Source organism: Podarcis tiliguerta (assembly GCF_965153285.1).
Source record: "Podarcis tiliguerta genome assembly, chromosome: 14".
NCBI classification, from domain to species: Eukaryota; Metazoa; Chordata; class Lepidosauria; order Squamata; family Lacertidae; genus Podarcis; species Podarcis tiliguerta.
Genome location: NC_139547.1, coordinates 41,016,878 through 41,042,062, shown reverse-complemented (window position 1 = coordinate 41,042,062; position 25,185 = coordinate 41,016,878). Strand labels below are relative to the sequence as shown.

Sequence of the window (25,185 nt, the reverse complement as noted above, 5' to 3'; positions counted from 1 at the left end):
CAGAATATTTATTTATCATCATCATCATCATCTCTGGTAGGGTTTAAATCATGGGGCTATGGAGAGGGGGTCCGCCAAGCAACAGTGTTAGCAAACTATGGAGAAGGTCATGATTTGGCACTGAAGCCCAGCTCCCAAAGTTCAGACACTGCCCTGATTTGGCTGCTTTAAAGGTAAAGGTACCCCTGCCCGTACGGGCTAGTCTTGACAGACTCTAGGGTTGGGCGCCCATCTCACTCAAAGAGGCCGGGGGCCAGTGCTGTCCGCAGACACTTCCGGGTCATGTGGCCAGTGTGACATCGCTGCTCTGGCGAGCCAGAGCCGCACACGGAACGCCGTTTACCTTCCCGCTAGTAAGTGGTCCCTATTTATCTACTTGCCCCCGGGGGTGCTTTTGAACTGCTAGGTTGGCAGGCGCTGGGACCGAACGACGGGAGCTCACCCCGCCGCGGGGATTCGAACCGCCGACCTTTCGATCGGCAAGCCCTAGGCGCTGAGGCTTTTACCCACAGCGCCACCCACGTCCCGTTTGGCTGCTTTAAGCAGTGCTTTTTTCCTGGGGGGAAGCAGGAGTACGCATACCTCTAAACATTTTGTGAATCTAAGTTTGGCCTCACTGAGGGGCAGTATTTCAATATGAGTAGGAAAATGAGAGTATCCCTAAACATTTTTTTAAAAGAAAAAAAGCACTGACTTTAAATATCAAGATTCCCTTTTAGGAAACAAAGATGAAAAGGGGAAATAGACAAGGCTCAGATGGATCCACAAAGGAATACTGCAGAAAACTTGCACTGCGGAACTTGTGGACAGTGTGAGATAAATACAGTGGTACCTCTGGTTGCGAACAGGATCCGTTCCGGAGCTCTGTTCGCAACCTGAAAGGAACGCAACCCGCATCTGCGCATGCGTGGGTTGCGATTCGCCGCTTCTGCGCATGCGTGTGACGTCATTTTGCACATCTGTGCATGCGCGAGCGGTGAAACCCGGAAGTAACCCTTTCCGGTACTTCCGGGTCGCCACGGGACGCAACCTTAAAAGACATAACCTGAAGCGAACATAACAAGAGGTATGACTGTATGTTATTAATATGAGGAACACTGTTGCCCTGAACTCTTCCCTTAGCCACAGTTATAACCTGCCTTTTCAGCCCTTTGTGAGACCTTTGACTCACAAACATCAGTCAAAGAAATATGCAGTCAAATGTTTTCTTTAACTGTTAACGACAGTAGGACCCCCAGTAATTATGTAAGAGTTTTCCTAAACGCAGCAATCCTTGAAACAATTTTTTAGCTTTCATTCCATCTGGGGCAGCAGGGCCCATGACACTGGCTTCCACCTGCCTTCTTCCCCTACTTGAGCTTGTTAGTAAGGCTTACGCACTGGATCCAGTGGGGAGGGGATCCTGGCTTCAGTTGAGTTGAGTGCAATCAGCCCCAGATCATCACAGGCTCTGTTGGGCCACAGAGTGACATGGTCCTTAAAGCATCCTGGGCCTAAGTTATTCAGGGAATGGTACAGTGGGATAGAGGCCTATGAGAGGTGATGGACTCTCCTTCCTTGGGAGGTTTTTAAGCAGAGCTTGGATGGCCATCTATGGATGATCCAGCTGAGATTCCTGCATTGCAGAGGGTTGGACTAGATGACCCCGGGGTCCCTTCCAACTCTCCAATCCTATGATTCTAAGAATGGCCCAGTTGCAGATGGGAAGCCAGTGCAAGTCTTTTGACACTGGTGGCTTGTGTTCCCAGTCTAGCTGCAGCATTCTGCACTGCCTGAAGCTTCTGGACCAGACCCAAGGATAACCCCACATATGGGGGGCCACTAGGGGCGCATTGGAAGATGGCTGACAATAACATCTCTCCGGCCCACATGAGGTAATTAAGAGGCTGTTATGGGAGTATGCAGCCTCCCTTGTTGCCCCAAGGAAATGGGGAACACTGCCCTTGCCTGCTGTGCCCATAAATCACCCCCGGACTCAAAAGAAGGGGGTGAGGGCACTAGGCAGAATGCCCTTGTGTGGATCCCGGCTCTCCTGGACGCTGTCTCTGATCGCGCACTAGCCGCAGCAAATTGGAAATAAACAATTAGAAAGAAGCAAATGCACATATTTCAAGTGAAGAATGGGGAGTAAAGACTGCTAATTGAAGGGATCTCTGTGAAAGAAGAGCAACGGGTCGGATCAACAGGAATATATCATGAGAAGATACTTCAAAGGCTTCAAAGGCTCAGTATGTCGGCAGTGGGACTGGATGGGGGGGGACTTTTTTTTCTTTCTTCTATGTGATTAACCAATAATCCCCCTTCACAAGTCAGAACCGTCGCTTAAACGACCCAAGCTGGATGATTTAAAACTGTGTGGAAATGAATTCTAACCAAAAGCATGTTTTATGGAGATCGAGAAAAGAACAAGAGCTTTTGGGACGACGCAGCAAAAAATAGAGTCGCCATGTTGGCAAGTTCTGTCGAAAGATTTACGACCGGGAGAAGGAATGGATTTGTTTTCATACTGCTGACGAACCTCCTCAGAGGACTAAGAAAGGCGACAGATTTGTGAAGATTAATGATGGTAAGAGTGCTTTTATCTATGGAAGTGATGATATACAGAATCCATCTGGATATGGCTCTTGGACGAACGGAAAAATCCACACAGGATTACAATTTGTTTTCACCCGCTTATGGAGACTGTCAGAAGAGGTCACAAAGAGAAAGGGAAAATATATGAAAATAACAAGATGAGATGTGGAAAACAGCAAGAAAGGACTGAATAGAATTATGAACATTATTTGGACAGATTTGTGGACATTAAAGCAGCAGTAAGAAGACGATTGGATCCCCTTCGGAACTTGAAATATGGGTACCGCCAACAAAAATTTAAAATTCGGCTTTGTAATTTGGAATTTATGTGATGTGATTTGATTGGTCGGTTAATTATTTTTTTTAAAAAAGGATAACCCCACGTACAGCCTATTGAAGTAATGCAGTCTTGAGGTTCCCAGCGCATCAATGACAGCAGTCAGATTATCCGTATCCAGGAATGGCCATAGCTGATGTATCAGCCAAAACTGATTAAAGGCATTCCCAGGCACAAGAGGTCAAGCAACAGTGAAGGTTCAAGGAGTATCCCCAAAGTGCATACCTGCTCCTTCAGAACGAGTGAAACCCCACCCAAGGCTGACAATTGGCTTATTCCCTGGATCCAAGAGCCCCCGCCCACAAGGCCTCTGTCTTTGCAGTGTATTGTCCCTCATCCAGTCCACCACTGCATAGGCACTTGTCCTGGTCTTTCAAAGCTTATCTTGAATCAAATGTCATGGAGAAACAGAAATGGGTATCATTAGCAAGCTGAGCCATCCATCAGAAGCATTAGCCGCCCAGAAAGGAAGAAGTCTCTTATTTTAAAAAAATGAGACATCATTCAAGACTGCAGGTACGGATCTAGCAACCTGTAGAGTCTGCAGCTGCAGTTCCTTGTGACAGAAGAAGTCTGGGCATGCCTACATCTTGGGTTTACCCAACTCAGTCCTACTCAGAGTAGATCCATTGAAATTAATGAACCTAAGTTAGCCATGCCCATTAACCTGAATGGTACCACTCTTGAGTTGGACTAGCACTAGATGCAAGCCATACATTATCAAGAGCCAATTCTTCTCCAGACGCTTCACCCACTTCATCCAGCCTTACTCAGCAGGCTTTGCTATTTCATCAAGCTGGTAGTAAACAAAGCTTGAAACAACAAATATATCTATTTGTAATCTTGCAAGCAATAGCAATTCAAATCCATGAGCTTAATTCACACACACCTGGAGGAATTTCTGCTTTGGCACTTGGTGGACGCCATAGGAGAGCTTTCATCGTGCCATTTCTGGCCCCATCGGGCTGGTCTCTGAAGTTCTAAAAAGGTACAGTTAACATCTGAGAAAACCTTCTGACACTTTGCCCCTGCCTACCAGCATGCTACGTGGTTCTTATTTTCAAAACCGCTTTTGGAATACCACAATGGCAACAATTATGCAACCAGATTGCTGAGTGGAGCGCCCAGGCAGGTCACACCTGTGGTGAGAGAACTGCTCTGGTTGCCAGCCAGCCAGCTACCAGGTCATGTTCAAGGTCTTGTTGTTTACTTGGCCCTGAGCATCTTGGGACCAGGCTACCTGAAAGACTGCCTGGCCCTGTATAGACCTGTATGATCTGCACTCAATCATATCACAGAGCAGCAACCCCCCCCCCCCACACACACAGGCATTTTCAGCTTTCGCCCCTGTATTGTAGAATCTATCTACTGTTTGGATTTGATATCCCGCTTTATCACTACCCGAAGGAGTCTCAAAGCGGCTAACAATCTCCTTCCCCTTCCTCCCCCACGACAAACACTCTGTGAGGTAAGTGGGGCTGAGAGACTTCAGAGAAGTGTGACTGGCCCAAGGTCACCCAGCAGCTGCAGGTGGAGGAGCGGGGAATCGAACCCGGTTCACCAGATTACGAGTCCACCGCTCTTAACCACTACACCACACTGGCTCACTGAATCATAGAAGCCAACTCCTAGGGACATGGTTAGTGGCACCGATGAAGGCAGTTTTCATCTTAAAATACCAAACAGTGTCATACCATTCTGGCAAGAGTGAGGGCAGTTGGCTTTGGAAATGGCAACCTCTGTGGTCTACTCTTCTTCTGTGTTTCTAGCATTGTTAGGGCTCCTTCAGGCATCAGCTGATTAGCCAAATGACTTCCTGAACGTTGCCTTAAGGATCCCACTAGTAAGGCACACTGAAAAACAGAAGGGATAGGAAAGGTTTGGACTTTCCCTGGAAAGCAAATGCAATGTGGGGGAGGGAAGCCTTATCAGTTTCTATCAGGACTGAACTCAAAAGGAAATGGCTAATGTATGGCCTTCAGATGGGCAAAATGGGGTGTTTGTGTGTTCCCATTCCATAATAATTGGAGAAATACAATTTCACATACACATCCTCTTCTGATGTGCCTTATGCATCAATTAAAAAAATATATTTCTTGTTCTCTCTTCTGATATGGTCTATGTATTATTATTATTTTGATCACAGTCTCTTTGTATTTGTATTGGAATACTGAACATAATTTGTTCTTGTTCCAATCTGGTTGTTAGCTGCCTTGTGGGGCCAAACCTGACAATGGAATGTAAGACAGGAATTTGAAAAATCATCATCATTGTCATCATCAACATTAGATGCTGTTCCCAAGCCATCAATTACAGTGGTACCTCAGGTTAAGTACTTAATTCGTTCCGGAGGTCCGTACTTAACCTGAAACTGTTCTTAACCTGAAGCACCACTTTAGCTAATGGGGCCTCCTGCTGCTGCTGTGCTGCCGGAGCCCAATTTCTGTTCTCATCCTGAAGCAAATTTCTTAACCAGTAGCACTATTTCTGGGTTAGCGGAGTCTGTAACCTGAAGCGTATGTAACCTGAGGTACCACTGTATCATCAACACAGTATGATGTTGTTGTTCCCAAGTCATCCATCATCATTGCCCATGAACCTAAGAGGATGCAGTTCCTATGTCATTGCAAATTTGGAAATTCACCTTTCCATTTCACGTTTTATGGGTTTAACAATGGAACACCAGCCTACTCAGGCTGTCACCAAACCGATGGCCACCAATGTGGATAGATTTACAAGGGGATGAAACATAGGCCACATCCACACCATACATTTAAAGCACTCTTATCACAATTTAATAGTCATGCCTTCCCCCAAAAGGATCTTGGGAAGTGTAGTTTGCTAAGGGTTATGAGCATTGTTAGAAGACCCCCCATTACCACCCACCACCCAAATGTTACAGTTCCCTGGGAAGACTGCTAAACCACTCTGGGAATTGTAGCTCTGTGAGGGGAATAGAGGTCCTCTAACAACTCACAGTATCTTTTGTTGTTGTTGTTGTTTAGTCGTTTAGTCGTGTCCGACTCTTCGTGACCCCATGAACCAGAGCACGCCAGGCACTCCTGTCTTCCACTGCATCCCGCAGCTTGGTCAAACTCATGCTGATAGCTTCGAGAACACTGTCCAACCATCTCATCCTCTGTTGTCCCCTTCTCCTTGTGCCCTCCATCTTTCCCAACATCAGGGTCTTTTCCAGGGAGTCTTCTCTTCTCATGTGGTGGCCAAAGTATTGGAGCCTCAGCTTCAGGATCTGTCCTTCCAGTGAGCGCTCAGGGCTGATTTCCTTCAGAATGGATAGGTTTGATCTTCTTGCAGTTCATGGGACTCTCAAGAGTCTCCTTCAGCACCATAATTCAAAAACATCAATTCTTTGGAGATCAGCTTTCTTTATGGTCCAGCTCTCACTTCCATACATAACTACTGGGAAAACCATAGCTTTAACTTTACGGACCTTTGTTGGCAAGGTGATGTCTCTGCTTTTTAAGATGCTGACTAGGTTTGTCATTGCTTTTCTCCCAAGAAGAAGGTGTCTTTTAATTTCATGACTGCTGTCACCATCTGCAGTGATCATGGAGCCCAAGAAAGTAAAATCTCTCACTGCCTCCATTTCTTCCCCTTCTATTTACCAGGAGATCATGGGCCCAGTGGCCACTGGGCCCACAGTATCTTTAAGAAACCACAATTCCCAGGGTTCTCTGGGAGGGGGGAACCATGACTATTAAAGTGGTATAAGCATCTGGTGAGGATATGGCCAAATAAATGGAAGATATTAATGGCTACTCATCATGACAAGTATGTAGTACCTTCAATATAGGAGGCAGTATGCCCCCCAGTCCCAGTTGAGGGAACCCAAGTGGGAGAGGTCTATTGCATTCATGTTGTGCTTCCCATAGTCATCTGGTTGGTCAATGTGGATAACAGGATGCTGGACCAACTAGGGTCTGATGTGGTCCAGAATAGGTCTTCTTAAGTTCTTAAATGTGAAGCAGATCCTGTACATGACTGAACAGATGCATCCCATTCAACCTAACAAACACAGCACCCATTTAAGAAGAAGAATATCTGAACGTATACCTTGTGAGAATAGTTGACAGCTTTTTCCATTTCAGATAGGATAACGCTGATATCATCACTTTCATAGATGCCTAACAAGAAGAGAGAAAAGTAGAGGGAAAAGGCCAGCAGAAGGACATGTCCTTAAACTCCTTAGCACTTAATTTTTTTTTAATTGATCAGTAAGCAACTGCAACATGGAGAAGCATATTGATCACTGATTGTCCCAGAACCGTTTCTGTTGAAACATTGTAGGGTTGAGTTGTTGTTGTCCGTTTCATTTCTATACCACTTTATATTTTTAAGAAAAAATAACCTTGAAGCGGCTTACAACCTACATTAAAACGTCAAATAAAACAACCCAAAATAAAACTTTACTGAAGAAAGTTAAGTGCACGATCAAGGCAACTAAAATATCATCTTTTTTAAAAAATCTCAAAATAAAACATGGTGAAAGGAAGTCAAATATAAAACAGCATAATTAGCAAAAGAATAAAATATTATCAGAAGCATAGGACATATCTGCCGCTGTTGCTGCCAATCCTGCCTACGGTGGTTCTTGGTGGGCGGTGGCTGTGGAAGCTCCGGCCCAGTGACCTGGGTCTGCACTAAGAGACAGCCAAGAGGGTCTCTTGCCTCTTCAGCAGACTCAGCTTTTGTAGCTGGAGCTGAATAAGGATGGGAGCGTGAGAAAGTATAGGAAAAGTTTTTCTAAAAGTAAAAGGAGGTCCCAATAGGGTTGCAGAAGATTCCCAGTTCAAGTTCAAAACCACGTGTACAGTTTGTGAGCAAGTGGAAAACCGCAACAAGCTGCCCTTCACCCTAAGGTCTCAAGGTGGGTCACAACAATTTAATGTAATCTATTTGATAATATTTCTATATCGCTTACATTAAAAGTAATCTCACAGCAGTTTACAATATACATTGAATCAGTGTTACAGATAACTGGGCAGAAGGTACAGGGCTATCATTTCAGGGAAGCCCAAGTAAACAAGTTTTTACTAAATGCTGGGCTGCAAACACCCAACAGTCACTATCTTCTGAATAAAACTACACCATCTGTACTGATGCAGGTTGCAGCTTTATTAGCAAGGTTTCCCCCTTTCATCTTAGCAAAGGTAGTCAGTCTTTTAGCATCCCAGGCACTGGAGACCCTGAGAAATACACTGTGTGTCCCAGGGCTCCTTGAGCCAGGGTTACATGCCATTTAAAACACAGCATTAAAAACAGTTTAAAACAAATTGCAATCCTAAAAATGCATGTCACAAACAAACAAAACATCTGAACATTATATACCTGTCTCTCCAAACCAATGAAACCGACCGTTGGCAGTCTGGGCAATTTCTTTACAAATCGCAGCCGTTTCATTCAGACTTGCATAACGCGGCGGGATATCATCAAGGGAGAAACCGTCGACGCTGAACAGACAGACATGCAGCTTCAAGTCACAGCCGCCACAGACCTCAGCCAGGTAAGAACAGATGGCATGCTGGAAGGCAAGAATATAAGCCATCGGAACCACTTGGGAGTATTGTTTGATGATACTAATTCAACAATTTTAGCATTTGTATAGCGCTCGCAGTCATCACAGTCTGTAAGGCGAAGGTGGGAATCCTTTTCCAAACTGAGGGCTGCATTTCCTCATGTGCAACTTTCTGGAGGCTGGTTGCCGTGAGAGGCAAGGTGGGCAGAGCAGCCAGAATGACTCTGTACAGTAGTCAACCTTCCAGCCAGGCAATAGCCAGTGGTTGACGCACACATCTCTCTGCCCTGGCAAGTAAGAGTCATTGCACCACTCAAAGACACATTCCCGCCAGGCAAAAAAGTATTCAAGGAATGCACAGAGAAAGGGCAGCGAGGGGCGTGGCCTGAGAAGAATTGCAGAGTCTGCATACAGAAGCCTGGAGGTTGTTACTGGCCCCTGGGGCAAACTTAACATACAGCACACAGCACAAGCCCTGTGAGCCAGAACCACCTTAGAGTCCGGGGGCCATCTCACCCACAGCATTGTGGGTGCCCACAGCCACCTGGAGTTGGCTCCTATGCTTAGAATGCATGTAGGAGAACACATGTTTGAATACATACAGGTGTCAAAGTCTCTCTGCAAGTGCAAAGCTAGCATGCAATAGTTCAGACAATCTAGCAAGCAGCTCTGGGCAGATGGTAAGCTGGTTTGGGGATTTTACCCACCTTTTCTTGGTCAGGGACTCCAGTCGTAAGCAGGTAAATGCTTTGAGACTTATGCTTGTCTTTATCTTTAAAGTCTATCTCCACAGCTCTTCTAAGTGCAGTCATAAGATTTCTAGTGCCTTCACACTGAAGGGTCAGTACCCAGCTAGAAGAGGTGTTGAACAATTTTTTTATTTTATTTTTAAACGCCCAAGTATCATCAAAACACTAACCATGGCTTCCAAACATTTTATGACTGCCATGCTGGCTCATGCTAACAATCCTAGGGCAAACTCAGGTAGGGATAAAAGAAAACATTGATTTCTGCTCCGGCCCACATTTGTCACACCGCTGTTTCCATTCAGCTGCAGTTCGGCTTCTGAGGGAAATGATGCTATATGTCACAGATATTGACATAATTAATTATGTCAATAATTATGTAATTATTATGCAATTCCACACCGTTCATTTCAACGCAAAGGAAACACAATGCAAATGGTGAGGAAAGTCATTGATTACGTATCGTTTGCAGAATACAAACCACAGAAGGAAATACCAATCGTATTTGCTGCATTGGTTTCCCTCCCTGACATGGTAGAAATAAGCGTACATTGGCAATTTCTGCCCCCATTTGCATCAGAACTCTTCAACATACCTAGGCATGGGAAACCTGTGGCCCTCCAGATGTTGTTAAACTGCAGATCCCATCAGTACCAGCCAGAATGATGCATGGTCAGGGATGAAGCTAAACTTGTGGGAGGCCACAATTTGTGGGTGGCCACAAGTCCCCAAATCCTATCCTATAAACAGTGGCGTAGCAGGGGGGGCTGGCCGCACCGGGCGCAACATCTGGGGGGGGGCGCGCTCGCACTCGCAGCTCTCTGCCCCTACCTGGCTCACTCACTCTCTCTCACTGCAGTGCTGGCTGTGCAAATCTGATCCGAGCCGCCGGGTCGCCGCCCACTGTGGAGGGGAGGGTGCCAGGCATGCGGTGCGGTGCGGAGAAAGAGCGAGGGACTATCTGGGGGAGGGACAGTGGGGGGGCCCCGCAAATTACTTGCCTTGCCCCGGGTTAGGGGGCGCAAATTACTTGCCTTGCCCCAGGTGCTGACAACCCACGCTATGCCACTGCCTATAAACAGTTACAGGCATAGCCTAAAAGCAGGGAAATAGGAAGATGGAGTAAACCCCACTTCCTGTTTTTGAGTGGTGGCAAGGGCAGACTTGTATGGGAGAGATGTGCAAACTGATTCCATTTCTGGGATAAGCATATCTCCCCTAAATGAGTCCCTTCTCTAATTTTATACCAGCTGTGTAAAAATAAGGAGCTCAACTCATTCATGACTCCCATTGGTCCACAACTAGGTAATCTTAAATGCATGTGGATTGAACAGAGATCACTAACCTAGGGGTTTCGCCAGTGAGGCTTCCCTTAAAAGGTGTTTTACTTACCTCCAGGCCCTTTGTAGGTTGTCTAGGTGCGAAGGAACCATTTCTGCCTGCCAGGCCTTAATGTAATTTCCAAAGCTGCAAGAAACACAGAGCAAATAACTAAATGCTGCTTCACGGCATATCAGCCTGCAACAGAAGATGCTTGAGCAGTTCAGGTTCCAAAAACAGTAGCAATTCTACACCTATTGACCTGGGAGTAAGTTGCATTGCACTCAGTGAGACTTACTTCTGAGTAGGCATGTGTAGGATTGTGCTCTCGGACACTGAGCTGCAATGGGTACTTTCTGCTATTTTAAGCCTAAACATTCAGAGGAATAAAAATATAAGAAGAGGCCTGCTGGATGAAGTCAATGGCCCAACTAGTCCAGCATCCTGTTCTCACAGTTGCCAACCAGATGCTTTTGAGAATCCTGCAAGCAAGAACCAAGCCCAAGAGCACTTTCCACTCCAGCAACTGTTTTTATTCAGAAGCATTCCTGCCTTGGAGGCAAAGCAATAACTATCATGGCTAAAGGTAAAGGTAAAGGGACCCCTGACCATTAGATCCAGTCGCGGCCGACTCTGGGGTTGCGGCGCTCATCTTGCTTTACTGGCCAAGGGAGCCAGCGTACAGCTTCCGGGTCATGTGGCCAGCATGACTAAACCACTTCTGGCGAACCAGAGCAGCGCACGGAAATGCGGTTTACCTTCCTGCTGGAGTGGTACCTATTTATCTACTTGCACTTTGACATGCTTTCAAACTGCTAGGTTGGCAGGAGCAGGGACCGAGTAATGGGAGCTCACTCCGTCACGGGGATTCAAACCGCCGACCTTCTGACTGGCAAGTCCTAGGCTCTGTGGTTTAACCCACAGCGCCACCTGCGTCCCAGCTATCATGGCTAGTAGCCCATTAATCAAAAGGCTAATTTAGCAAGGATGCCAAATGCTCATGGACAGACCTACCCCCAAGAAATGGTTTCAGCCATTGCATGGCAGTTACTTACGCTATGATATTGAAGAAATCCTTGCTCGACATCTGCTCCTCGAGTAAAAGTCGCAGGGAATGTTGGATATGAATGATGTACATGGCATTTGTTTTGGAGACATCAATAAGAATGACAATCCTGCATGATAGACCACCAGCATCAGAGACACAACTTTTAGATCAACGTTTTCCCATTTTTATTGTCTAGAAATTTTGAAGGGAAACTGTACTTGTGTCAAAGGCTTTGGGGGGTGGGGTCATAGCTCAGCAGTGCAATTTCTTGAAGATGGGAGTGGAATTGTGCTCAAGGAACATTCTACATCTACATGTGTGTGAAGCTCTGCTTGGAGGGGAAAGCGTAGGGAGACCCTTAATGAAGACTAACTTTTCTGATCCCTAACCATTTTAGGCAATTTGTGCCCTGCTTCCAGTTGCCTTTAAAAAAGCTACGGAGACAGAGCTTTTAAAAAAAGCAAATCCTGAACATGCATACTCACCAAATGCATGGAAGCATCCATATTTCAAGACAGGGATTGGGAACCTGTGGCTCTCCAGATGCTGTTGGACTACAATTCCCATAAGCCCTGGTGCCATTCTATTGGCTATACTGGGACATTAGAGTGAAGGACAGGCAGTAAATTTATTAATAATATCTGTTTTTCATTCTTTCTTGTACACTGCCATGTGTAGGGTGGCATGGAAATGTTCAGATTTCATCTCTCTCTCTCTCTCTCTCTCTCTCTCTCTCACACACACACACACACACACACACACACACACACACACATAAACACACACACACGAGGGGCAATTTAGGGCATCATTTTACAAAACTGGATGCGGATAAGCAAAACACTGATACCTCTTCTCACAAACAGTCCCCCAAATTCTTCTACTAGCTGTGGAGAGCCAGTCTACACGTCTCTCATACATCCTCACCAGTCTGCCAAGCCGTTTCTGTAGATACAATTCAAAACATAGTTGATGAGAACGATTACTTGCACATTTCAAACAACTGCTTCAGCAACCGTTCCATTTTTTGAGTACGTTCTTGGCTTCCACTATATTTCTCACCACACTTTGTGGGCAACACACACCTTTCCCCCCTCCATTCTTAACCACCTCAGATAAATTAAAAACTCCCAGAACCAAAATGTAATTAAGATAGCCTTCACGCTAAGCACGATGCCTTGATAATAACTGCTTCCCTGTTCTTTGGGTGCCTCTTCCTATAGCAGTCCTGATGTGTCTTCTGATTCTGTGGTCACTTCCTGACAACCTGCTTACTGAGAGTTCACAGGAACATAGGAAGCTGTCTTATACCAAGCCACGCCATTGGTCAATCTTGCTCAGTATTGCCTCCATTGATTGGCAGCAGCTCTCCATGGTTTCACAAAGGAGACATTCCCAGTCCTGCCTGGAGATGTTAGGGAGTGGATCTTGGACCTTCTGCATGCAAGGCATGTGGTCTGATGTTGAGTCTTACCCTATACTAGTGAGGAGAGTACTGAGCTAGATAGGCCAATGCAATATAAGGTAGCTCCCTACGTTCATCTTCAACCTGTGCACAAAGTTCACAGAGAGATTAGATGACAACAACTGTTTGTCAAGCCTTCATTCTGATTTGTTTGTGGGGAGGTTAGATGACATGCGTATCTTAGTCAAAACTACACACAAAAAGAGCGGTTGGCTTAGATTAAACTGGAATGCCATTAACTCTGGCCGTGGGGATTCATGTCTAGGTCCTTCAGTCACCTGATAGTCATACAGTATGGGTGGATCAACATGAATATTTTTAATCGTCCCATCATGCCATTCAAACTGGGTCATTGCTTTCTGAAACAAGGAGAGAGAGAGAGAGGCAGAGAGAGATAAAATTAATCATATGTTCCGGTAACAAGTCTGACAACCAAATCATCATTCCGGTGACAGTTTGCTTCAGGGTGGGCAAAGGATGGTACCTGATGAATGCCAACAGCCAACAGAGCATGGGTGGCTAACCTGTAACCCTCTACAGCTGTTGTTGGACTACAACGCCCTTCATCTCTGGGCTGTTGGCCATGTGGGGCAGGGGGTGTTGGACCACATGGCCTCCAGATTCTAATCTAAAACTCATCTTTACTTACCTCATGTAATGTGGACGATACCATTTTCCGAAGGACGGGCACAAATTCTTCCACAGGGGAGAAAGCATTGGGTGCCAAAACTTGATAAAGGCTTAATTTCCTGGCTGTAGCAAACAAGGAACCAAAAGGTAAATGAAAGGCCTGTTCAGGTGGATCAAGCAGGCTTCATTTCAAATGGAACCTTTTGGCTAGGGATGGGGAAATCTCTGGTACTGAGGCCAAATGCCTCTCTATTTGCCACTTAGAACTTCCCACAGCCCTCACAGGCCTTACTTCACGGCCTGAGTATTTTTGCCTGGCTGGGATGTGTCACTGAACTCTGTTCATGCCTCTTTCTTGCTTGGATGGAAGGGGCAGGTGAATGTATACGGAAACTAGTCTACTGTACAAAGGTAACATCTTCATCTGTCGTGCCATCTATCTTGATTTCCCCGTGACCGTGCCCCACTAATTAATCCACGTGGAAACAGGCAGTGGCAACTAAAATATCATCCCTGGGCTTCTCTCCAGGTCTTCTACTTAACATGGGATAAGATCAGGCTAAAGCGTTCACTAAATAACGTGTAGTAGACACAGAGTGCCAATTGGACCCACCAGGTACCTTGCCTCCTCTATGGCATATCTAACTAAAATCGAAGTCCCTAAACACCGAAGGGCTTTTACCCTGGCTCAATGTCATGCCCTTCCCTTGGTCGTTATTGAAGGCCAGTACAGGAAGATTGACTACCCGGAGAGACAACGCCCCTGTGCGTGTCCTTCGCCAGTGCCTGTATTACAGAGACATTCACACTAGCCTGATTTTCCCATTACTTCATAAGCACCCAGGGCAAACAGGACAATTTTACATCTCCCTGCTGCTCTCGGATACTGATCCTGCTACAACGTATAGTGTTGCTAGGTTCTGCACAGCAGAACTCGAGATTTGTAGGTGGGCGACCTGTGCCACAAATCAGCATATCAGAGTGCTCTGTAAATGATAGTTAAAGCCTTTATAGATCAGTCTTTTGTGCTCCTCCACACCTGCCCAATGTCCCAGACCCTTCTCTTGGATTCTTTTAGCTTGTTTAAAATTCTTATAGACTTTTACATTCACCTTGTGTTTTAATACCTTTTAGCTTTCTAAAGAGCTTTTTAGATTTTTAAATGCCGGTCTATGACTGTAATAAAGATTTGTTGTTGTTGTTGTGCCATCCATGTTTGCCTTTGGCTCCTCCACCACTGGCAAATGGACCTCAGAACATTGCCCAGAAGGGAATACGATTCTCAAGCTGAAGAAGGTTTCCCACACCCAACCCTTGCCCTTCCAGTCTACTTTACCTTTTAGTCCATTCGTTTTTAACCATTCAGCAGAGGTTTGGGCCGAAAAGCTTGGGATTTGTATTGCAAGAGGACAATCATGTTTGGGCGGCTTTGGCAGGGAGGTCTCAGAGGGAAGCTTCAAACACTCCATGGAGCCCTAAATAAAGATATTTAAAATCTCATCTACAAAATCCTGCATTTGCATTTCTCCTACAAACGCCCAAAAGCTGGGAACATATTAATGGAACATCTAAAAAGGCATTCCAATCTAATTATCTCTTTCCTACATTTTTTCTATTGTCCACTCCCTAAGATCAAGGGTAGACAACACAGGGCCTTCCAGATATTGTAGAAATGTTGTCCCAATAAAGAACCACACTCATTAAAAATATGTAGCATTGATCAAAACATCCACATTCAGGGGCAATATGCCTTTTGGTTATTGCAAGTTGCTGAGCCACAACAGCAGAAAATGACTATTGTCTTTAGGTGTTCTGGGGGTGACAGGCTGGCTTCTGTGAGCCGATGGATTCTGACCTAGACATGTCTTTGGCCTGATCCTGCAGAGTTCTTATGTTCCTAGGCACCAGCATAATTTCCAAAGTTGCACCCCAGCCTCTCTCATTGGAAAGGGAAAAAAAAGATTGTCACAATACATACAGCAAACACATCAAGGCTTTTCTTTTTTATATGAAAAAAAAAGTGCAGACCACTTGGTCTCAACTGTGTGGAATATTTTTAAAAGGCACTAAACAACCTCTCCTCAGCCTCTCAAAATCCCAAGCTGACACCTTCCGCAAAACTTTGAAACAAAAGAACTTTTTTTAAAGGCTTTAAAAATATAGGTAAAAGAAAGGTTTAGATTGTGAGGCTGAGGACAGAGACTGTCTTATCACTGACAATCGTAAGCCGCCATTCATGAGACTTTTTTGGCTGAAGCGAGGGATATGACTGCTGTTTTTAAGATAATAAAATAAAAAGAGTAAAGAGCTCTAATTTGACTCAGGACTCACCAGAACTATTTACATAATGGTATCACTACAATACGTTTCTCTGTGGCTGAACACTAATTAGATGTCCAGCAGCTTTTTTAGATCTACTGGTCTTTTTAAAATAAAACAGCCGATTAAATGAGATCAGGTACTTACTTGTTTCATTACGTTAAAAAGTGTGTCACCCATCCTCCCCTGGTAAATTTCATTTATGATGTTGAGCAGCTCTTTGGCCTTTTGGCGTTCAAGAAGAATCAGTTGAATATCAGTGCTGTCACAATTCTGATCACGCAACAGAATTAAAAAGCCAATCAGATTTATTCTTCATTTCTTGCGGGTATACTGTCTTAGTGACCTTTTATTGTTATTTATTTAAAGCATTTTTCTTTTCTTTTTTTGTTGATACAACCCCCTAGCAGTTAACAGACACAGGAAACTCTGACTAAGAGGTTAATTTTAAAATGGCAACATATAGAGTGACAAATGCTAAAACAGACGCTAAAATTCTGCAAGCAGCAGCAGCTTCAAAATAAAGGTGGAGGAAACAGTGAACCAAAAATGAATTACTGAAAGCCTGGCAGGCTTTAATGCAATGAATCCCCACTTATCTGGAAGAGGACCTCCTTCCTTATAGACAAACCCAGAGATTAAGATCAGTGGAAGAGATCCTCTTAGAGATTGGGTGTGGATGATGGCTCATGAAGTAGCCTCAGACTCCACAAATTGTATTTAGTTATACATTAAAGGTAAAGGTAAAGGGACCCCTGACCATTAGGTCCAGTCGTGGCCAACTCTGGAGTTGCGGCACTCATCTCGCTTTATTGGCCAAGGGAGCCGGTGTACAGCTTCCGGGTCATGTGGCTAGCATGACAAAGCTGCTTCTGGCGAACCAGAGCAGCGCACGGAAAAGCCATTTACCTTCCCGCCAGAGTGGTACCTATTTATCTACTTGCACTTTGACGTGCTTTTGAACTGCTAGGTTGGCAGGAGCAGGGACCGAGCAACGGGAGCTCACCCCGTTGGCAGGGAACTGCCGACCTTCTGATCAGCAAGTCCTAGGCTCAGTGGTTTAACCCACTGCGCCACCCACGTCCTCAGTTACACATTAACACTTATTTATATAGCACCATCAATGTACTTGTCTCAACCGCTTTTCAAGCTGTCCAAGTTGGTTGTCATCACGGCCCCCCGTGGGAGCATCTGCTCACTTGGCACTCTGCACGGGTGACCATTGCTGCACGACATGTCTGTGGTGGGTTCAGGGAATATGCCATGTTCCAGAGCAGTTGGGGAAACTGATGGTCACCTGGCGCTGCCCTCCTCCAGCCATGTTGGGCTCTCAGGTAAGAGCAAGCAGTGCCTGCTTAGCCAATCAGAGGCAGGGGCGTGGTGGCTGCAACCCCTAGCCTATTTAAGGGGATAGCCAGGTACAAGCCACCCTCTTTGCACTCTTATGAGCTCATAAATTAGTTTTCTGTCCACTTCTACAACCTTAAGAGAGGGATAGGCAATCACCAAGTGCTTTGCTAACAACGTTTTAAAATAGTGTAGTTGTCCAAGTGAGGAGTGACCTACCTCTCTCTTTGAGGAGTAACAGTGATAATAGCCTCCCACATCTTCTGCTATGCTTCTTACCACACCCTGCATAGATTGCATCAAAGAAAATGGTTGAGTGCAGAACGCCTGCATAAATCCCCATATTCACTAAACCTAGGGTTGCCATACGTCTGGACATAGCCGGTATTCAGCCCTCTTAAACAGTGTCCGGGCGGAAAGCACTGAAATGTCTGGGAAATGGCAGCCCCCAAAAAGTTCAACTAACAAACAATGAGAAGGGGTGAGTGCTTCTTTGTTGTTGCTCACCTAACTATGGCATCAAAAACAGCCCTGCACCTGTAGGCATAACCACATAACGAACCTAATGTGTAGCTGGGTCCTTAGTGTGCTCCAGTAAGACTCAAGTAGTGAAAGAAGGAACATAGAAAGTTGTCTTATACTAGATGAAATTTGCCGCCTAGCTCAGTCTTGTCTCTAGGCTAGGGATGGGCAAATCTATGCAATTTTGCCCAAGAGACACATTTTTTGCAAAGCAATTTCCCCTTATGCAATGGTTTTTTAACACAATATCCACCTATATGTGCATTTTCCGGCACACTAGTATATGCATTTTTGTACACATTTCTTGGTTGAAGAAATGCATTGAACTCCGCTTTGATTCGCATACTGCTTTGGGAAGTGTGAATTAAGGAGGTTGGCCTATAAAAATGAACTGACTCGAATTTCTCCCTCCTTCTCAGCTGGAGAGCTTCTACCATGTCAGCTGTGCTACCCTGGTCCTTTTAACTAGAGACAGACCGACCAGAGGCTGAACCTGAGACCGTCCTGACTCAAAGCATACGTGTTGCCCTAGAGCTACGCTACCCTCCCCAGACAAACTTACAGGAGGAACTTGATTGCTACAGTCATATGTGACAGTGTGGACCAACAGCTTTCTCCCCACGGTACATTCCTGGATATACTCAGACAATATTTCCGAGGCTTGATCTGGGCTGGTTTGGGAAGGGTGGGGGGAGGAAAAACACACACATGAATATCAAACACAGGGTGGATCCCTACAACAGGGATGAAGAACCTGTGGCCCTCCAGATACAGATACTGTTACAATTCACATCATCACCCCTGAGACCATTGGTCATGTTGGCTGGGGCTCACAGAAGCTGCATACACACTAAACCAGGCATCCCCAAACTCGGCCCTCCAGATGTTTTGGGACTACAGTTCCCATCATCCCTGACCACTGGTCCTGTTAGCTAGGGATGATGGGAGTTGTAGTCCCAAAACATCTGGAGGGCTGAGTTTGGGGGTACCTGCACTAAACATTTAAAGCTCCCCCGCAAAGGATTCTGGGACCTGTAATTTGAGTGCCTCTCTGTGGAGGAAGTAACTCTGTGAGGAATAAATGACAGTTCCCAAGATTCTTGGGGATGTGCAGATATATGATATAAAACAGGGGGTCAGCAAACTTTTTCAGCAGGGGGCTGGTCCACTGTCCCTCAGACCTTGTGGGGTGCCGGACTATATTTTTTTGGGGGGAATGAATGAATTCCTATGTCCCACAAATAACCCAGAGATGCATTTTAAATAAAAGCACACATTTTACTCATGTAAAAAAACCAGGCAGGCCCCACAAATAACCCAGAGATGCATTTTAAATAAAAGGACACATTCTACTCATGTAAAAACACGCTGATTCCTGGTCCGTCCGCAGGCCGGATTTAGAAGGCGATTGGGCCAGATCCAGTCCCCGGGCCTTAGTTTGCCTACCCATGCTATAAAAGGTAGGTAAAGGTAAAGGTACCCCTGCCCGTACGGGCCAGTCTTGCCAGACTCTAAGGTTGTGCGCCCATCTCACTCAAGAGGCCGGGAGCCAGCGCTGTCTGGAGACACTTCCGGGTCACGTGGCCAGCGTGACATCGCTGCTCTGGCTCACCAGAGCCGCACACGGAAACGCCGTTTACCTTCCCGCTAGTAAGCGGTCCCTATTTATCTACTTGCACCCGGGAGTGCTTTCGAACTGCTAGGTTGGCAGGCGCTGGGACCGAACAGCGGGAGCGCACCCCGCCGCGGGGATTCGAACCGCCGACCTTTCGATCGGCAAGCCCTAGGCGCTGAGGCTTTTACCCACAGCGCCACCCGCGTCCCTATAAAAGGTAAAAAGGTACTTTTAAGCTTTAAGTGCATGGCATGTATAAATCGAGTCCATCAACAACTGGAGAACCACATTCTCTATCCCAGTCCTGCAATATTTGGGGCTTTTAAACTTAAGAAGAAGAAGAAGAAGAAGAGAGTGGAAAAAGTGATAAAATTGTGCATGATGTGGGGACAGTGTAAAGAGAGACATGTTCCTCCCTTACTTATAGTAGAACTGAGTATAGGAATTTAAATAATACAGGTGAAAAACCAAAGTGGTGCTAGGGAAATTGCCCCACCAGAGTAAGCATTTCTGCCTGATGGAATGATCTTCCCTCCTCACCCACCCCTGAAATGAATGCAACAAATTCATTCATTTCAATGGGTCTACTCTGAACAGCACTCACATTGGAAACAGCCTAAAAGACAGTGTCTTGCCATGTATTCAGACAGATGACCTACCAGCTTCCTACCACAATCACCAGTGAATTCAGTTCTTTTACTGCAAGGGCTTTCTTCAATGCTTTGAGCAAATTGCAGCCGCCGCTGGGTTTGAGATTTAGCACCCATTGCCTTGCTTCATCTAAACTAAGGGGGAGAAAACAATCATTTGAAAGTGGAATCCATTGTACATCAATTAGATACAGTGGTGCCCCGCAAGACGAATGCCTCGCAAGACGGAAAACCCGCTAGACGAAAGGGTTTTCCGTTTTGGAGGTGCTTTGCAAAACGAATTTCCTATGGACTTGCTTTGCAAGACGAAAATGTCTTGCGAGTTCCTGCGGGGTTTTTTCGCTCCCCACCCCCTTTTTCTAAGGCACTAAGCTGCTAATGGCCTTTTAGCAGCTAATCCGCTAATCCCTTAAGCCTTTAATAGCCGCTAATAGCCGCTAAACCGCTAATAGCACTAATCCGCTAATCCGCTAATAGGGTTGCTTCGCTAGACGAACAGACTCACGGAACGGATTCTTTTCATCTTGCGAGGCACCACTGTACTAGCAAAAGAAGTATGATAGGCAGGCAAGATGAAATAAACGGAAGGTAAGACTGTAGTACTGTCACAAACCAAATATTGGGACCTGCGGGTATAGGGCATTATACAAATTTAATAAATAACAAAAACAACAATAATTGGGAGGCATCGCTGTGGAAAATAAACTGTGCTGGACTGTCAAGAGAAAAGGTTTTCCGTCTTCCTGGTGCCATTCCCCCCCCCCCCGCCCCCCAGATCTTGATGTTAGGTTTCTGTTATGCGACTGCAGTTTTTGGAGTCACAAGACTCTGTTGACATTCCAGACTGTTGGAAGTCTCACGGGAGACGGATGTTGGTGTTACTGGTTTCCTGTTTCTCTATTCTGTTGTTTTCTGTCTCTCACAGAGAGCAGACGCATATTCTTTTCTGTCTTGCATAGTTAGAAATAAAGTAGCAATGTAGCACATATTTCTGGCTCCTTCTGCTGCTGTCTGGGTACTCTGGGCAATGGAGAGCATGCCTGAAGTCTCATTCATAGAATCATAGAATCATAGAGTTGGAAGAGACCACAAGGGCCATCGTGTCCAACCCCCTGCCAAGCAGGAAACACCATCAGAACACTCCTGACATATGGTTGTCAAGCCTCTGCTTAAAGACCTCCAAAGAAGGAGACTCCACCACACTCCTTGGCAGCAAATTCCACTGTCGAACAGCTCTTACTGTCAGGAAGTTCTTCCTAATGTTTAGGTGGAATCTTCTTTCTTGTAGTTTGGATCCATTGCTCCGTGTCCGCTTCTCTGGAGCAGCAGAAAACAACCGTTCTCCCTCCTCTATATGACATCCTTTTATATATTTGAACATGGCTATCATATCACCCCTTAACCTCCTCTTCTCCAGGCTAAACATGCCCAGCTCCCTTAGCCGTTCCTCATAAGGCATCGTTTCCAGGCCTTTGACCATTTTGTTTGCCCTCCTCTGGACACGTTCCAGTTTGTCAGTGTCTTCCTTGAACTGTGGTGCCCAGAACTGGACATTCAAAGGCTTAGGTTGTTAATCACTGTCGGAGGAGAGCCTGGATGGGTTCCGAAGATACGGCCAGAGGAGTAGCCATTACAGCTTAGTCGAGCTGTTCCTGCTCTCCCTGACTTCTTTGTTGAAACTGCCCTTCACCTTTGGGCTCGAGTATGGATGCATTTGCCTTATAGTCTTTCCGTCTTATGTTGAGATGCTGTTGCCTTACATTTTGTAAGTTGCCTTTTTTACTCTAATTCTGTATTTGTGTGTGAACCTTTGTGAACCACTGGCATATGAGGGGCGGTGGGGGGTTGCGTGGCACTGGGTACCATTTGGGGAAAGGGTGCCATCACAGCTGCCCTCCCAGGATGCGCGCCACACGCCGCACAACCTCGGGACACGTGCCATGCCCCCGCGGGCGGCGCGCCACACCCCCAGGGTGCACATCACGCCCCCAGGATGCGCACCAGCCACGCCCATGCCTGTTCGGGGACTGCAGTATGTTGCTCCGCCACTGTTGTGAATGACCACCTCAGAGGCCTTTCTGGCTAAAAGGCAGCATAGAAATAAACTCTAATAATAACAGTGTTGGTCTTTGAAAGGCCTTTCAACTAGGAAGGACAAAACTCTTCCCCCTCCCATCATAAACTTATGAAATTTTCAGCCACAAAGAATGTTGCTGACCAATGGTCTGTACGGCTTGAAAGTGGAATTAGAAAAATTCATGGAAGTGATGTCTTCTCTAAAGCTGTCACCACAGTTAAGTGGAACCTTCATGCCATGTAGCTCAGTGGCACAGGATATCTGCTTTGTGTGCAGAAGATTCCAGGTTCTACTCCTTGCTAAATATAATTGTTTAATTGTACACTGAAATGGAGAATGCCAGTATGCATGTTGCTGAAAGGGTTGGAAATTTTCACTGAAGGATACTTAGGTTGCTGATCCCTGGTTTAACCTTAGAACAGGCGGTTGCGGTATTCAATTGCAAATCTCCATTTTGAAAGGGAGTTGTCTTTACCTTTTCCCAGGCACAGTGAGAGGAAAGATGTGATAATGAAGCCTCTCCAAGAGCTGCATAGCCTTAGGCTGGATGCAGGCTAATGTAAGCTATGGGAGAGACAGAGCTTTGATTTTTGCTCTGATCATAATTATGCTATCTAAGAAGAAGAATCTATGTTTGGACAAGTATATGCTCTATACAACTTTCTCGCTGTATCATTGATGTTTTTGTACCTGTTTTGAAGAAGTTCTGGTTAGTAAAGCTTGGAATCATAATTATGGGTCTGGGCAACTTATATTTCAAAAGGAGTCAGCTTTTATGCATCCAATTGCTTCATGCTGCACCATATTAATATCTGCAATATCCCTGGCAGTTAGTGGAGAAAGCTTCAGAAGAGGATTAGACACAGAGGCTAAAAGGCTATTAATGGCTATGAGCCACAGTGTTCTCCCTCCACTGCTTTTGAATGCCAATTTCTGGGTATCATCAATGGGGAGAGTGTCCTGTTGTACGCAGGCTTCCTATAGGCATCTGGTGCAAGATGCTAGACTAGATGGGCCCTCTTTTTATGTTTCTACTAAAGGAACCCAGAGTGGCATACAGCACAATCATAAACCCATACAGTATAAGAAGAACAACTAGCAACCATTGTCTGAAAAAAGCAATATATAATATAACCAAGACCACACACATAAATACTTTAGAGCTAAGCAACTCACTTACACCTTCTCGTCGATAAATCTTGGCTTCTCCCAAAGTAATGAAATATTGGTACCAAATGAAAGGAAGTATAACTTCTTCACGTAAAGCAGCTGCTCATCTATTACAGACTTAAGAAGAAAACAAAAGGAGGCAATTAGCTGCTTTCCAAGCCAAATAGCAAGCCTAAATCAAGCTCTACACTAAGCTGAGTGTTGGAGTTGTCTTATTTCTTTTCCTACATTCATATCCTGCCATCATAGAACCCAAGAGAGCATCCATGTGGCTCTGAAATGGTTACCCACCCAGACACAGACCAAACAGACTTTCACATCTTCAGGCCATAGTGCCTTCCAGATGTTCCAGGTTACAAGTCCATCAACCCCAGCCAGCACTAGGGCCGATGGAATTTTTAAGCCAAAACATCTGGAGAGCACCAGGTTGGTACCCTGGCACTAGCATATTTTGTTTATGACATCTCCATACACTGAAAATGAGTAAAACCTATGAACAGTGACCAATGCCAATCCCTTTTTCCTCTCCTCCCTCTGCTAGCTTTTTAGCTCTGCTTTAGTTTGCCCTTTTTGTTTTTATGGTTGCATTTGATATAAAAAGAAAAAGTCAAGAAAAATGTTAGTACTTGAAACCCAAAAGATTATCAGGGATGCCCCCTGAAGAAGACTTTGAATTCTTAGCTCCACTTCTTCTTTCCCACAGATCAGCTTGTCATGTTGTCATTTTCTAGTTGGGAAAATAAAAAAATTCAACCCCATCTTGGTGTTAAGCCTGAATGAAATTAATCTCTGTCTACTCCCAAACACAACAGCTACAGTTGCTGAACAGAATTTGGTATTTTAGAAGAAGCTCCCTGCTGCCTGACAACAAGAAATGAACTAATAAATATATCAACTGAAGACTGGAAATACTGAATGAGAAGCGACTGAAAAGTAAACATAATGCAGTCGAGAAGTTCGTTAGCGAAGCCATACAAAACTACAACCAGAAAATAAGAAAGATGCTAAATTTAAATTCATGTTAAATTTGTCTGATCATGATTGTGAAACTTTTTGTTTGCTTGTTTTACTATAGGAGTTATATAGATTGAGTTCACTCTCACCAAGAATTAAGTGTCTCGCCTCTCAAAAAATTCACCACCACCCATTTCAATTCCCAAGGGAAAGAAATTGCCAGAAAGGAAATGTGGCAGAAAGGATAAATAATTATATGCAACTGCAGCATATAAACACCACCTGTCCACCGATAGAGCAAGATAGCTCACATTATCTAAATCCAGTGAGGCATGATATAAAAAGGCCGGTACTCAGGGCTATATCCAATGTTTGTCCTACTTAAGTACAGTGGTGCCCCGCAAGACGAATGCCTCGCAAGACGGAAAACCCGCAAGACGAAAGGGTTTTCCGTTTTCAGAGGTGCTTTGCAGGACGAATTTCTCTATGGGCTTGCTTCGCAAGACGAAAATGTCTTGCGATTCTTGAGGGTTTTTTCCGCTCCCCAACCCCTTTTTCTAAAGCGCTAAGCTGCTAATAGCCTTTGAGCAGCTAATCCGCTAATCCCTTAAGCCTTTAATAGCTGTTAATAGCCCTTAAACTGCTAATAGCGCTAATAGCGCTAATCCGCTAATGGGCTTGCTTCGCAAGACGAAAAAACCGCAAGACGATGAGGAACGGATTCTTTTCATCTTGCGAGGCACCACTGTATAGGCCTTTCAAACTTAATTGTCATGACTAGTTTGGGTTGATTAATTTCAATGGTTATATAAAAATAAGTTCTCCTCATCCATTAGGATTAATGAACATAAGTTAGCAATGTCCATTTATTTCAA

General features: G+C 45.2%; 1 protein-coding gene across 3 annotated transcripts in view; it reads right to left on the bottom strand.

Annotated features, from left to right (window-relative positions):
• VWA3A (von Willebrand factor A domain containing 3A) overlaps positions 1 to 25,185 on the bottom strand; it is a 52,347-nt gene that overhangs the window by 14,118 nt on the left and 13,044 nt on the right. Inside the window, exons 8-23 of one of the 3 annotated variants that reach the window (XM_083413340.1) lie at positions 23,367 to 23,473; positions 20,119 to 20,244; positions 18,407 to 18,515; positions 17,542 to 17,607; positions 16,123 to 16,248; positions 14,993 to 15,131; positions 13,676 to 13,779; positions 13,305 to 13,385; positions 12,412 to 12,506; positions 11,569 to 11,688; positions 10,586 to 10,660; positions 9,155 to 9,299; positions 8,261 to 8,453; positions 6,986 to 7,056; positions 4,606 to 4,764; positions 3,801 to 3,891 (exon numbers count right to left, since the gene is read on the bottom strand). In XM_083413340.1, coding sequence (XP_083269466.1) covers positions 3,801 to 3,891; positions 4,606 to 4,764; positions 6,986 to 7,056; positions 8,261 to 8,453; positions 9,155 to 9,299; positions 10,586 to 10,660; positions 11,569 to 11,688; positions 12,412 to 12,506; positions 13,305 to 13,385; positions 13,676 to 13,779; positions 14,993 to 15,131; positions 16,123 to 16,248; positions 17,542 to 17,607; positions 18,407 to 18,515; positions 20,119 to 20,244; positions 23,367 to 23,473 — 1,807 coding nt within the window. The remainder of the gene's footprint in view (positions 1 to 3,800; positions 3,892 to 4,605; positions 4,765 to 6,985; positions 7,057 to 8,260; positions 8,454 to 9,154; positions 9,300 to 10,585; positions 10,661 to 11,568; positions 11,689 to 12,411; positions 12,507 to 13,304; positions 13,386 to 13,675; positions 13,780 to 14,992; positions 15,132 to 16,122; positions 16,249 to 17,541; positions 17,608 to 18,406; positions 18,516 to 20,118; positions 20,245 to 23,366; positions 23,474 to 25,185) is intronic. The other 2 variants (XM_083413342.1, XM_083413341.1) reach the window with 2 other exon arrangements.